Source organism: Prunus mume, linkage group LG5, assembly GCF_029339155.1.
Source record: "Prunus mume cultivar Tortuosa linkage group LG5, ASM2933915v1, whole genome shotgun sequence".
NCBI lineage: Eukaryota > Viridiplantae > Streptophyta > Magnoliopsida > Rosales > Rosaceae > Prunus > Prunus mume.
In genome coordinates, this window is record NC_142702.1 from 3625981 (window position 1) to 3641058 (window position 15078).

The following is a 15078-nucleotide window of genomic DNA, read 5'->3' on the forward strand; positions in this document are numbered from 1 at the left end:
TTCTTTTTTTTCAATGGGCTTAGTGAAATTGGGCTTTATTGGCTTGTTGAGTTTTCTGGGCTCTTTTTTTGGTTTGTTTGGGCTTTTTTTTGTCAAATTAGACTTGGCCTTTTTTCTGTATTTTTCTATGGCTTAGTTGATTTGTTTTGGGCTTTATTTCGTTTCTGACCTTGATTTTCTCAACTTGGCTGGGCTTTTTAAAGTCACATTAATACGCATTTTGAACACTGTTAATTGCAGTTTGAAATATAGAAGAAGCTATAGAGTAACAATTTTTTACATTTGAATCTCACTACACAGTAACTATTTGACATTTGAAAGTTAAGAAGCATCAAAAGATTTTGGTTAGAAGCTACATATTAACAATTTGACATTTGGAAGTTAGAAGCCGAACATTTACTATTTTATAGTTCTAAATTTTGTGAAATCCATGCTTTCATCCTTCATTCTCTTTTGTGAAATACCAACTTTTTTCACTTTCCATTGTCTTCAATAAAACTTCTTTTCTCATTTCCCACACATGCTCTGTACTCAAGCTTTCTTCAATTTGTTTTCCTTGTGACAACTTCTGCATGTAGTATATGACAAATACTCCACAATCGTTTCTGCAAATTCACACACACACATATATATATGCAACATTTAGTGAATCATAGTTTAATTTGAATTGGGGGAAGAAAAGTGTTATTGTGAAACTTACGACTTTTCAGGTTGTTGGGCGCATTCCCTGTCCTCCTTAAAGTTGAATTTGGTGGGATCATGTTTCATCAGATATTGTATTGTTTGAGCAATTGCTGGTGTAGCTTTCAGGTTTCGAAGAAGTTTTGCAATCTCGTCGGTCAATTCTTCATTGTAGACGGGCTTCTTGAACTCAAGAAGTGTGAAGCTGTTTTTTTCTAGAATTGTTGGAGCACATTCCTTGACACTATTGAGGAAGACATTTGTTGCGTCTGCCTGCATTGTAGGCAAGTATGTTGTTAGCTTCACTGATTAACTGTTTTGTTCATACCTTGTATTAACAGTTCATAGTAGGAGTCTGTCTTACCAAAATTATTGCTTTTTTGTTGTAGTATTCAACGGTTTGCTCAGTTTCCCCCCTCAATGAGTTGTAGTGCGTCCATTGCAATGAATTGGTGTCGAAGACAAGCAGGGTGTGGTGTCCGCCATCCGTTATTGGTATGAACACCTTTGAAGTTTTCCCTATGCATTCAAGGAGTTTGACAAAATATTCATCGAATGTTCTTGGGTGCATTTTATCTGTGAGATACCTCTGCAAAATTAATAGTTTCGGCATTAGAGAGAATGTGAAAAGTATAGGAAGATGAATAATTTGTGATTTTTACTAGAAGTAATGGGATAGCTATGATCTTACGTATGCGTAGCACGTGATGTATGCATTCTGTTGTCTTTTAGGGTCCTTCTTTTCATCATGATGAAGTATCTCGGCATACGCATCTATGATTTGTCCATAAATTTCAGCATCTCTTAATAAGCTTTGTATGTCATCTTTGAACAAAATGCTTGTCCCTTGCCAAAAAGCAGTGCTGTAACAGTATTTGTAGTTAGAAAAAATGGCAATAAAATTGAAAGAACTGTTCAATAAAGTTCCAGTATAGGGTAATAATACTGCTTGTTTCCTAAAAAACCTTTTTCTAACGCATGTCTACCATTGTAAAGTTCCAGTATAGGGTAATAACACTGCTTGTATCCTATGAAATCCTATATCTAATGCATGTCTATCACTGCAAAGTTCCAATATAGGGTAATAACACTGCTAGATTCCTCTGAAATCCTATAACTAATGCATGTCTACCCCCTGTAAAGTTCTAGTATAGGGTAATAACACAATGAAATCCTATTTTCTAATGCATGTTCAATAATAGCATCTTGCATTGAAAATGAATGAAACACATTGCCTTACCCATCAACTGAATTTTTCCAGTAATTTCTCAGCTTTTCTTGTGAGAGTTCATCCAGCATGTTGTAGACCTGATATGTATTCCATTGCAGGAATGAACCTTTGGCCTTCTTCTTTGATTTGGCTGGTTTTTTTTGTGCCTTTCTCTTTTGTGCTCTCGTCTCTGCTTTAGGGAATGAGGAATCTGGTTTTCTTGATTTTATCTTTTCTGCTTCACCTTCTTTCTTTTCTTCTTTATCCTCTTCACTCTGCAGTTCTTGCGCTAATTTTTGATCTCTCAACAAGACAATAACAGCTTCCTTTTCATTAATAATGTCCAAGTAGGAAATCTTCTCTGCAAGAAGTTGATCATTTTCTAGCTGCAGCTTTGTCATGTAGGATTTTTCCTGATGAACATCTAATTGTATGACTTTCTTGTGATGTGCTGCTTCCTTAACCATCTTCTGCAGTTGCTGCTGATGCTTCAATAATTCTTCTTTTTCATTGTACAGCATCTGAATCAATTTATTCTGTTTAATGCAAGATGCTATTGCATCACGGATCTTTTGATGCTCTCCTTTCTTCGTCCAATATTCAGCAGCATTATTGATCGCCATCATATACTCTTTTGTAAGCTGTATTTCATCCTCCTTGTATTCACTGATCTAACAATTTCCTCAAACAACGTTGAATTCCGGTATTACAGGATTTCATTTTGGAGGTCTTCTTGTACCTGGTGGTGTTGCTGGACTTGATGTTCAGCAGCATCATCATGGTCTCCATTCACTTCAGACATCCTCCTCCTCTTCATTTTCTTCTTCAGCAGCATCACCATGCTCTTCATTCACCTCTTCAGCAGCATCATCCTTGTCTTCACTCACTTCTTCAGCAGACATCATCATCATGCTCTTCATTCACTTCTTCAGCACCATCATCCTCCTCTTCATTCTCTTCTTCAGAATCATCATCATTCTCTTCATTCTCTTCTTCAGAATCATCATCTGGCTCTTGAGCTTTAGTGCTTTTTATCTGTTTGTTGAGTAGAGTTAGTATTAAGAGTGCACTTCTATGACATGGTATTAAGAGTGTAATTCTATGACATGGTTTTAATAGTGTACTTCTATGAAATGGTATTCATAGTTTACCTCTGTGACATGGTATTCATAGTTTACTTCTATGACATGGTATTAACAAGTATGTACATGACATGGTATTAACAATGTTGTCATATCAGCTGCAGATTATTTGAAAGGAAAGAGTACCTTTATCTGGTTGTTGTTTAGATGATGAAGCTTCGCGCTGAGTTCTTGAAGACTCCATTTGACTGCAAGGTGGTGTCATTTGTTCTCTTCAGAGAATTGGGTGAGCAGGTTAGATCTTTGACACAGCCAATACTGCACAATATTTTTTTGAAATATCACGTGTCAATTCATATCATTAGAATAATGCTACGAATTTGCAGTTTGGAGATTTGTGTTCTTACCAGTATTAGGATTAGGCAGCCACTCACGCTTGGCTGCTTTTTTTTGTCCTTCTTGTTCTTCTTTGCTTGTTCTAATCCAAAATACATGTAGTCCAAAACTCCTCGAGCCCAATTATATTTCCCCATCTCTTCTAAGGTGTCTATTGTGGTTGTATATGTCCAAGCAAGTGTACAACCAGAGTTGCAGAATAGATTGGTCATGAAGAGTTGTAGGATTATCAATCTTGTTACATCCATAGCACCCTCTTCTGTTTCATCTTCAAGTGCTAAATTCAAGCACTTATCAATTGAAGTCTTTGTTATCTTCTTATACCAATGCGAAGTATTTCTCTACAAACTGCAATTTTGGCCTTGTTGAGGTTGTTGTGCTTGGTAACTTCTTGCCACTGTTTGGCAAGCCAAAAATTTCAGCCACATCATTGCTTTTCATCTCGCTGTCAACATCATTAAACTTGAACTTCTTTGTCTTTGTGTCATAAACTTGTATGAGTCTCACAATGTCGTAGTTAGACTTCATGCACTCTACCTTTGTTAACCTTCTCTGGATATATGCTTCTATTAATGCCCAAAAAGGTGTCTTTGATAGCAGTGTTAAGACATCGTGCCGACGTTCAAGTCTCTGTCTGATGTTGTCAATTATTGTTGCAAAGAGAGCATGTTGCTCTTGATCTGCACATAATTCGGGTCCTCCCATCTGCTTGGCTTCTTGTTTGTTGTTGTTTTGGATGATGACTGTTGGCCTTTTGTTTTGGAGTTTCTTCTGGCTCTTTCGTTCTTCATCTTTTAATTGGTATACCTGCATTAGAAATAGGAACACGACAGTAAAGTATCGGTGTTAATACCCCATACTGGAACTTGACTGAGGTAGACATGCCTTAGAAATAGTATTTCATAGGGAACAATCAGTGTTATTACCATATACTGGAACTTGACAGTGGTAGACATGCCTCAGAAATAGTATTTCATAGGGAACAATCAGTGTTATTACCATATACTGGAACTTGACAGTGGTAGACATGCCTTAGAAATAGTATTAAAAATTTATAAATAAACCCAATCCTAGACATGTATTTATAAAAAAACTCAAGCACTATTTAAACATAGAAACACACCCAAAATTAACCCCAAAATTAACAATTGTATATTTTTTGGGTGTGTTTATAAATGGGTTTTGAGTGTGTGTAATGATGGGTTTTGGGTGTGTTTATAAAGTGTTTTTGGTATTGAGTTTTTTTATAATTTCAGCCCCCATTTTGGGTGTTTTAGTGAAACTCCCAAAATTCTATCATTATGAATCTATGAAGCAAGAAGAAGAAGGGAAAAAGGAGAGGTGGAAAAAAAAATGTTTGCATAAGTAAAACAAAAGTAAATTTAGGTTTTAGCCATAAAACAAATACATCTAAAGCAGCTGATAGCAACATGCTCTTCACAATCAACGACAATATAGATGGCAAGATCTAATACTTATAAATGTGACAATTATTTAAAAAGTCATATATAATAATTATTGACCTATTAACATTAAATCATATAATAATTGAGGAGTTCACAATATAAAAGTCATTGAGGGTAAAATAGGCATAACAAATATTTGAAAATTAGAAACAAGAAATATTGTGCGACTCTCATCAGCTTACTATGGTAATTACAATAATATATTTAAAAAAATATCAAAATTACACATTATGCCACTCCCTCAAAGGCAAGTACATTATGCCACATGTTCACCTCTAGCAATCTCCTTTCCGGCCAACCACTATTGCCGGCCAGCCGCAGCCGCCACTCACCACCGCAGGCCAACCACTAGCTAACCCCTGTTGAGGCCCAAAAATTCAGGGTTGGGCCCAAATAAATTCTTGGCCCAACATAATGTCTTATTAAGAAAAAGACTCGGTTTGAAGCATGCAAAATTCCTTATTCATGCTTGCACAAGTCACGACCACATGCCATGCCAAATAATTATGCAATCTCTCATGCTAAGAGTTGAAATAAGCACTAACTCTACGAGCCCATGCTAATTACCTCGTCAAGCATCATGCCTCTATTCAAGGACAATAAAATTAAAACACGCCGATTGACATGCCATGCTAAGCAGGAAATTATTATTTCACACCCAACCATGCTACAAGCTTAAGTGGGCCCAAGCTACGTAAATGCCCGGGGCTTGCTTGAGTGGGTTGTGGTATGGATGGTAACAAGTTTTCATGAGGCCCATTGATGAGCCAAGAAATGGAAGTTTTGGGCTGCTTGGGAGCCCCAAAACTCAAGCCCATTTCTTGAGCCCAAACACATGGGCTAGCATGAGAGAGAGAACATGACCCAATGCCTTAGAGAATACATTAGTTTGCTTAGGAAACCCTATGTTAGTTAGAGCATCCAAATACTTTGTTCAAAATGCAACAGGCAGCTTGCCGAAAACCTGTCAAACATAGAAGTAACAAGCTAAAGACCCAACACTGTACATACAAGCCCAGCCCAAAGCCTTATGAAAAGCTATCATCGTGCTCCACCTTTGATGAGATTCCAAACCAGTCAAACAATGAGCCATGGCAGGAACCAACAGAAATCCATGAGTGTAGGAAGAATACTCATCGGACAAAAGCTCTACCCATCTTCTTTTCCCTTACCAGCTTCACTTGGAAAACCAAGGTGGAAAGCAAGCGGCGCCTCACCCTCATGGGGAGGTCTAGCTGCGTCAAACCCTTGGAACCACAAAGGGTTCCTTACCCATGCTCCTTGGATGGGAGAATTTCACCAAGGAAGATAAAGTGGAGAGGAGCAATGAAAAGGGGAAGGAAAAGTTAGACGAAATTAGGATTCTTCAAGCCTATAAAAGAGAGCCTTAGCTACCCAGAAAACCATCCATAGCCTAACCCATCTAGAGCTTGACCAAGCTTTGTCAAGCAACTGGAAATTCACTCAAACCACATCAGAGAGCAAGCTTCCTCTCTTACTCCCAAAACCCAGCAATTTCGAGCCCTATTCCTCCATGCTTCTTCTACCTAGCAAAATAACTCATCCAAGGCCTAATCACGCTTTGTCAAGCAAACTGGAAATTTTACTCAAGCCACCCAATTCTCTTCTTCGTTCGTTCTCTTCCCCCATTAGGAAAGAAATCTGTCTAATCTTCCTCTGTTCCACTTTAACCCTTTGTTCACTGTAAGAAACTCACGCTTATCTCTCTCTGTTCATGCTAAACTCATGATGGTTTTGCTCCCATTCCACAAGCTCCTCATGCTAAGCCACTAATCGATTTATCATGCTTATTTGGTGTTAGTGAGATGAACCTAAGAGTGTTTTTCTAAAGTCTCATCAGATTTTATAAAAACCCCTTTGGGAGCTTGGTTTCGAACTCAGGCTTTTGGGGAATTTTTGTTCGTTGTCTTCTTGCGGTAGCCCAAGCCCATTCGTCACTGCTTTGGAACAAAAACACCACTACAACCCCACCACTGGCAGAGGACCAACTCTGTTGCCCTTTATTCACCTTTAAAAAAAATTAAAGATTTTGTGTCATTAAAGAGACTTGAACCATGACCCTCAAAGGAGGAAGGCTCACTTACAAACCATTACACTAAACTTGTTTTTGTAATATTTATTCAGTTACACAATATTTATAAAAACAAAACTACAAACAAAAAAAAAATTAATTTTATAGAAGCAAAAATTGCACTTCAGAATATGTTGAAAAACAAATATATTAATAAGTGAGGAATCAAAATGGAAAACCAAGATGAAAGTACTAAAATGGAAACTGCGATGCAGAAAGGGAAACTGCAATGCAAAAGCTGAAACTGAAATGCAGAAACGAAAACAATTGAAGGTACACTATCATTAAATTAGAAACAACCAAAGCTACACTATCATTAAAATGTAGTCCTTGATTAGGTTGAAATTTAGACAAGCCAAGCTCAAACAACCGAAGGTACACTATCATTAAATTAGAAACAGTTGAGGATCGCTCCGTAAAGAAACAGTTGATAGACAGATACTACATTTTCCTACGTGTTCAGGACAATTTGCTAGTAGAGTTAGTTTTTCCCGCATAGCATGATGCTTCAGGGCTTTAAATACAATATTCTCATTAATTATTTCTTTCTGTTTTATGGCTAAGTAAAAAATCCAGCCTTGCTTATGATGCATGTTGTATAAGATATAATGAGTCAGTTACATGGTTAGTTTTAAGAGCAGATATCTCTTGTTTTTGGACAACCATTTACTTTAAGCATTATGCCTATCAGAGAAGATTTCGTGTTTTTTTTGGGTCATGTCAATTCACTAGGTATTTGTAAACAGTGAGAATAAGGAACAGCAAGCAGTGAGATATTAGAGCATCCACAGTGGTGTGGTGTATTTTCGGGGTAGTAAAGTCACTATTACATCCCCTTTACACCTCCAGGGGTGTAAATAATTTTTTTTTGCTCCAATGAGAAACAATGTAAATCTAAGATGTATAATTGATTTGCTCCATTTTTTTTATCTTTTTCCCAGTTGGGTCCCACTTACAAGAGATGTAAAAATAGATGTACAATTGCATCTATATTTATATCTCATGGTGGTGATGTAAATATACATTCATTTACACCCACCCATTGCGTGTGATTCCGATCATCTGAGGTGTATATTTAACTTACACCCCCTAATGTGGATGGTCTTACATATTCGTATACATAATTTTTTTATTTTTTTACCTCCATAAATAGTATGGGATGGCTTTTCCTGGCTTTTTTTCGGTGGTTTTTGCTTTTGCTTTCGGTGGTAGACAAAGGCATGCAAAGATGAATTCATGATGGCTGGCACCAACTCGATTTAGTGGAGATGCTTTCGTGTCATCATTGTTGTTTCTTCGCCTAGTGATTCTATGAATTGATGATGGCTGGCACCAACCAAAAAGCCACTTTGATCAAAAGAGAACAGAACAAACAAAAACAAAACGACCCCACCAAAAGTAGAGTGGAACAAAACTATAGGAAGACTCAAGCTCTGTACGTTGTTCTGCTTTTTCGGTCCAGATTTGTTGCTCACAAGCAGAATCAGATTTGAACTTCCATGTAAGTGCTTCTTGCAAGCATAATAATTATTTCAATCTTTTATATTTATGTTTTTATATGCCATACATACATTCATCAATGAGACTTACACATCCTAAGTAAAACTAATTTTTCACTTAATTTCTGCAGTTGTGCATCTTAATTGTGCAGTCCGGATTTGAGGATCTCAAGCAAAATCAGATCTCAAAATTTCCATGTAAGTACTTATTCTGAACTGAAATTATTTCATTTTGTTTTATATTTGGCTTCTGCTTTATTCTTGTTCCCCCAGCTAGAACTAGTATTTTTTTTTTTAAACGTAATTTGTGCAGTTGAAGAAAACTTCCTTACTTCTTTGGCTGCTTGTGTGTGTCTCTTCAGTCTTAATTATCAACGAGTATGGCAGTGGGAGAGATTTTTCTTGGGGCGTTCCTTCAGTTGCTGCTCGACAGGTTAACACCTCGCGAGATCCTCAACTACTTTGGTCTCCTAAAGGGCGTGGACAAAAAGCTGAAGAAATGGAGTGACAATTTGTCTGCAATCGTAGCGGTGCTGAATGATGCGGAGGAGAAGCAACTGACAGATCCTGGTGTGAAATTGTGGCTGGATGACCTCAGAGACTTGGCTTATGATGTAGAAGACGTGCTGGACAAATTTGCTACTGTAATATTGAAGCGCCAGATAGAGGGACGTGATCAAGGCAGCATAAGTAAAAAGGTGAAGCGTCCATTCTCTAAACTGAAACTCAATTTCGATATGAACTCTGAGATAAAGAAGATTACAGAGCGGTTGCAAGAGATCTCTGAACGGAAAGATAACTTTGGTTTAAAGGGCACCGGGACGTCTAGTAAAGCATGGTCAAGGCCACCAACTTCAGGTGTGCTAGGTGGACTAACCATTGTTGGAAGAGATGGAGATAAAGCAAAAATATTAGACATGTTGTCGAGAGATGAGCATGGTAATGTCAACTTTCATGTTGTTGCCATTGTTGGCATGGCTGGCCTTGGGAAGACTACACTTGCTCAATTTGCATTCAACAACAACAGTGATGTCATGAAGGAGTTCGAGCCGAAGGTGTGGGTGTCTGTGTCTGATGACTTCGACGTTGTAAGAGTGACGAAGGCAATTCTTGAATCAGTCACATCTCAACCCGTTAAAGTAGAGGAGTTCAGTAAAATGCAGCATGATTTGAATGAGCAGTTAAGAGGTAAAAAGTTTTTAATTGTTTTAGATGATATTTGGAACAAAGGTGATTTATATGATCTGTGGACAAGACTTCAGTCCCCTTTTAGTGTTGGAGCACAAGGAAGTAAGATAATTGTGACGACACGTGACCAAAATGTTGCAAAGATTATGGGAGCCACCGAAGTTCATAACTTGGAGTATATGTCAGATGATAATTGTTTGGAAATATTTGAGCAGCATGCATTTGTGAACATTAACAATGATAGACCACCAAATTTTGAGTTGCTTCAGAAAAAAATTGCTGAAAAATGCAGTGGATTGCCCTTAGCTGCAAGAACTCTTGGTGGGCTTTTACGTCAGAAAGAAATGAACGAATGGGAAGAAATATTGAACAACAAATTGTGGAATTTATTTGGTAAGAGTGACATTCCTTCGGTATTAAAGTTGAGCTATCACTATCTTCCTTCCAACTTGAAGAGGTGTTTTGCCTATTGCTCAATATTTCCAAATGACTATGAATTTGGGGAGAAGCAATTGATCCTTTTATGGATGGCAGAGGGTTTGATTCAACAACCACCAGAAGCCAATAGACAAATGGAGGATTTAGGCCACGACTATTTTCAAGAGCTATTATGTAGGTCATTATTTCAAAAGGCAAGTGAAAACAATTCACGATATGTAATGCATGACCTTGTTACTGATTTGGCACAATGGGCAGCAGGAAATACTTGTTTTAGATTGGAGGACAAGAAAGGGGATAACTTGCAATCTGTATGCTTTCGTCATTCGTCTTTCATAATTGGTGAGCTTGATGGAGTTCAAAAGTTTGAGGCCTTTCGCGAAGTTAAACGTTTGCGAACATTCCTGCCACTTTCCCTATCAAATACTTACACGTGGATTAGGCGTTATCTGGCTCGTAAGGTAATTTTTGATTTATTACCTCAGATGCAATACTTACGGGTGCTTTCTTTGAAGGGCTATCTAATAACGGAGCTGCCAAATTCAATTGGTAATTTGAAGTATCTGCGGTATCTTGATCTTTCGCACACACTGATAACAAGTTTGCCTGAATCAACAACCACTCTTTTCAACTTACAGACACTGATATTGGAAGGTTGTCGTTATTTGGAGGCACTGCCTAGAGACATGAGAAATCTAGTGAATCTCCGTCATCTCAACAATTCAAATGTAGATACACTAAAAGCAATGCCTCCGCAACTAGGTCGATTGACAAATCTACAATCTTTGCCTAATTTTGTGGTGGGTAAAGGTAGTGATGAATCAGGGATAAGAGAGATAGGATCCCTATCCCATCTCCGAGGGACATTATCGCTCTCAAGGTTGGAGAATGTGATCGATGCTGAGGATGCACGGAAGGCCGACTTAAAATCCAAGGAGAGAGTAGATGAATTGGTGCTAGAATGGTCGAGTGCCACACAAGAAACGCAATTAGGCGTGCTTGACGGATTAGAACCTCATAGAATGCTTGCAAAACTCATCATCTGGGGTTATGCTGGATTAGAATTTTCAACATGGATTGGAGATCGTTTATTCTCTACTATGGTTGAGGTAAGCTTAAACAAGTGTAAAAATTGTCAAATCTTGCCACCACTTGGGCAACTGCCTTTGCTCAAAGAACTTTATATTACAGGAATGGCTGCAGTGGAAAGTGTCGGTCCTGAGTTTTATGGGGAGGGTAGCTTGCCTTTTCCAGTACTAGAGACTCTTGAGTTTTCAGACATGCGCAACTGGAAGAAATGGGTTCCTTTTGTAGGGGATCAGGGAATTGGTGTTTTCCCTTGCTTGAAATTGCTTTCAATCAGAAATTGTCCTCAATTGGAGGGTAAGGTGCCCGAGAACCTTGATTCATTAGCAACACTTAGAATTATTAAATGCGAGGAATTGGTGATTTCAATTTCCAACTATAAACAAATTGGTCAATTACGGATAGATGGCTGCAAAGCAGTGGTGAAGACAAGTGGCTTTGAGTTTGAGTTATTAAATTCCTTGGAACTTTCAAATATTTCAGAGGTGAGGTTCCAAACAGGGGAATTCACCGAAGGATTAAGGAAGGTTGCTGATTTGGAGATTGGAGGATGTGAGGAGCTGACATCTTCGCTGAAGAATGAGGATAGAGTATTGCAACACTTGATTTCTCTTGATCGTTTGGTTATTGAAGACAACTCTTCCCTCCTTGAAAAGCTGGGAAAAGAAGCAGAGGAATTGCAAATATTGACTTGCAAGCTTAAATATCTAGAATTATACACGTGTGCAAGTCTTTCGAAGGTACCAGAAGGGTTGCATCACCTAACGGCTCTTCAAGACCTTCAAATTGTTGGATGCTCAAATCTGGTTTCTTTTCCAGATGTGGGTCTACCTCCATCCCTTGAAGTTATAAGCATTAAGGAGTGCGATTCATTGCTGTATTTTGCAAAATACCAGATTCCCCCAAATCTAAGAAGAATAGAGATTCAAAGGTGTAAAAGTTTGAAATCACTAGTAGAGAAAGAGGAGGATAGTTCTTCGTCTTCCTCTTCTTCTCATATTTCTCTTGAGCACTTGGAAATATGGGGATGTGAATCTCTAACGTCGGTATCATTGAGAGCCCAGTTGTTTCCCAAGGCGCTTAAACGCCTACACATATCCGGTTGTAAAGAGCTGCAGTTACTAACGTGCGATGGGTTAGCCCACTACAACACTAATTATTGTCTTGAATATATTAAGATCTGGTCTTGCCCAAATCTGAAATCCTTACCGGAGGGCCTATGCCACCTCACCAATCTTCGAACTTTATATATTCATGATTGTGGGAGTCTGGTTTCCATCCCGAGCCTGAGTGGTGAGGGTTTGCCTTCGCCAACAACAACAGCCGCCTCCAGCCTAAGACAAATCAACATCAATAATTGCAACCAATTAGAGATGTTACCGGACATGCGGAATCTCAACCATCTTCAGGAATTGAATATTGATTACGGTGAAGGTTTAAATTTTACTTCTTTTCCCCCCAACCTAACATCACTTGGAATCTTCGGAATCAAGAATTGTAAGCCGATGTGGGAGTTGTTGCACAGGCTCACCTCTCTTACAGGCTTGTTCATCAGTGGTGAAGAGCCAAGTGTGGCGTCATTTCCAACCGACAGTTACAGGGAGATGGAGATGGAGATGCTGCTCCCCAAATCTCTCACTAATCTTTCAATTAGTGATTTCCCAAATCTGAAGAAACTGAGCAGCAAGGGCTTTCAATCCCTCACCTCTCTTCGATCTCTTCAACTCTTCAATTGTCCAAAGCTGGCATATATTCCAGTGGAGGGGTTGCCTATTTCACTGAGGCAACTTGATATCATTCGTTGTCCTCTGCTAAAAGATAAATGCCAGCCTGGAAGTAAAGGACGATACCTGCCCAAAATATCCCACATCCCCTGCATAGATATAAGGGATTAGAAGACGGTTTGAAGATGATGAGAACCCACACCGACACATGGACATGGTCAACTCCGACTCTCACTCTCCCCAGGTACTTCAAATTTCAAACATTATCAACACTTTCCCTGTACTCTTTATGGTGAGACTCCATTTCTGTCATATTATTTCAAAAACACGAGTAATTTATTTATGGTATTTTCACTAAGGCATGACCATGACACATCGAAATATGATTTTGGTATTTCAGAACTTAAGTTTCTCGTCCATAAGAATAAACACAAGGAGTGCATTTAAGCCAGATTAGAAATCTGAAATCCTTACCGGAGGGCCTATGCCCCCTCACCAATATTCAGACTTTAAATATCTATGAATCAAGGGCTTTCAATTCCTCACTTCTCTTCAATCTCTTCGACTCCGGAATTGTCCAAAGCTGGCATCTATTCGAGTGGAGGGCCTGGCTCTTTCACTTTCACAATTTTATATCTCTGGGTGTCCAAAGATATTTTGGGTCACATCTTCAGGTCTTATCTTTGGACGATACTGGCCCACCCCTAATAGGCACTTGCAAACATGCAATCAAAATTTGAATGGAGAACATTTGAAATATATATAGTATAAGAAAGTACTTCATTTCTCACTTGGTTTGCCTTGTAATATTTTGTCATCTCTCTGCTCAGAAAACTTTTAGCCATATTTTTCTTTCTTTTGTTCGCTTGACTTCAATGTCTTTCCAAATTCTTTGTGATGTAGGACGAGATTTGGGTCAATTATGGTGGGAAGAATGAGGATTTTGATGTGAATCACTGAATCACAATAAGAATTATAAACAATTACTTTTATTATAATTGATTTGTAATTGTAGGAATACCGGTTTGACCGGGATTGTATTTATTTTCTTTTTACTTATTGTAATTACTTCCTAGATAGGCTTGTATTTGTATCACTATAAATACTTATGAGAAGAATACAAATATACTGAATTATTCATAACCCTAAATTCTATTTGAGTGATATATCGTTGAGATTTTTGGGTTGCTTGATTAAGTTTGAAGCACAGAGAATTCTTTGCCATATTTATATTAATTTATTGTTTAATTTTTATTTTTAAAATAAGTAGGATATTATTTTCTTGATATGATTTTAACTATAATTTTTATTATTTTATTGTTGGCTAAGTTTTAAGAATATTCTAGACCTAAGGCTTCCTACATATCATTTCCTTTCTATTCGAACCCACTCACAATCAAGGTTGAAATGAGTAAGTTCCATAACCCTCCGTTTGAATGAAGGAAATATCAATTTCTACTCTTCAATTCCCGACTTTGAGCTAACGGATTAGAAGACGGTTTGAAGATGATGAGAACCCACACCGACACATGGACATGGTCAACTCCGACTCTCACTCTCCCCAGGTACTTCAAATTTCAAACATTATCAACACTTTCCCTGTACTCTTTATGGTGAGACTCCTTTTCTGGCATATTATTGCGACTAGTTTCATTTCAAAAAAATGAGTAATTTACTTGCTGTTTCTGGTTCTTTCTTTATGCTATTGTACACTCTTAACTTCTTCAATCACTACAATCTTGATTTTCACTAAGGCATGACCATGACACATTGAAATATGATTTTCAATTGTTTCTCGTCCATAAGAATAAATACAGGGAGTGCATTTAAGCCAGATTAGAAATCTGAAATCCTTACCGGAGGGCCTATGCCACCTCACCAATATTCAGACTTTAAATATCTATGAATCAAGGGCTTTCAATTCCTCACTTCTCTTCAATCTCTTCGACTCCGGAATTGTCCAAAGCTGGCATCTATTCGAGTGGAGGGCCTGGCTCTTTCACTTTCACAATTTTTATATCTCTGGGTGACCAAAGATATTTTGGGTCACATCTTCAGGTCTTATCTTTGGACAATACTGGCCCAAAATATCCCGCATTCCTTCAAATTTCAAACATTATCAACCTTAATGGGTACCATGAAATAAGAATGTCTTAATATTTTTCAGATATTCTTGTTTTCTTCAATTTAGTTGGATTTTACAACAATGTATGTTT

The 15078-nt window shown here is 38.0% G+C and overlaps 2 protein-coding genes across 6 annotated transcripts in view; one reads left to right on the forward strand and one right to left on the reverse strand.

Annotated features, from left to right (window-relative positions):
• Positions 1-306: 306 nt before the first annotated feature.
• On the reverse strand, positions 307-2538 carry LOC148916658 (uncharacterized). Its single transcript, XM_089053070.1, has 5 exons — positions 1922-2538; positions 1373-1544; positions 1046-1270; positions 701-954; positions 307-605 (listed from the first exon to the last, which is right to left on the reverse strand). The coding sequence occupies exons 1-5, from the start codon at positions 2515-2517 to the stop codon at positions 437-439; spliced, it is 1416 nt and encodes a 471-aa protein (XP_088909196.1). The 5' UTR covers positions 2518-2538; the 3' UTR covers positions 307-436.
• A 5798-nt stretch (positions 2539-8336) lies between these two features.
• The window catches only part of LOC148916659 (putative disease resistance RPP13-like protein 1), a 42119-nt gene continuing 35377 nt past the window's right edge, over positions 8337-15078 (forward strand). For 2 of the 5 annotated variants that reach the window (XR_016127024.1, XR_016127022.1), the window contains exons 1-4: positions 8337-8428; positions 8558-8624; positions 8789-13106; positions 13766-14427. Coding sequence is in view for 1 of the 5 variants with exons in the window: in XM_089052486.1 (XP_088908612.1) it covers positions 8807-13033 (4227 nt within the window). In the remaining 4 variants the exon portion in view is untranslated. Of the gene's footprint in view, positions 8429-8557; positions 8625-8788; positions 13221-13765; positions 14428-15078 lie in introns of those variants that run through there. The other 3 variants (XR_016127023.1, XR_016127025.1, XM_089052486.1) reach the window with 3 other exon arrangements.

What these genes read in the sequence shown, in the direction of transcription:
- LOC148916658 (XM_089053070.1), bottom strand. Translation starts at nt 2,517, where the DNA reads ATGATGGCGATCAATAATGCTGCTGAATATTGGACGAAGAAAGGAGAG. An exon ending in TGGAAAAATTCAGTTGATGG is followed by an intron (nt 1,545 to 1,921) that starts GTAAGGCAATGT and finishes ATACTGTTACAG; the next exon opens with CACTGCTTTTTGGCAAGGGA. An exon ending in GCCCAACAACCTGAAAAGTC is followed by an intron (nt 606 to 700) that starts GTAAGTTTCACA and finishes GTGAATTTGCAG; the next exon opens with AAACGATTGTGGAGTATTTG.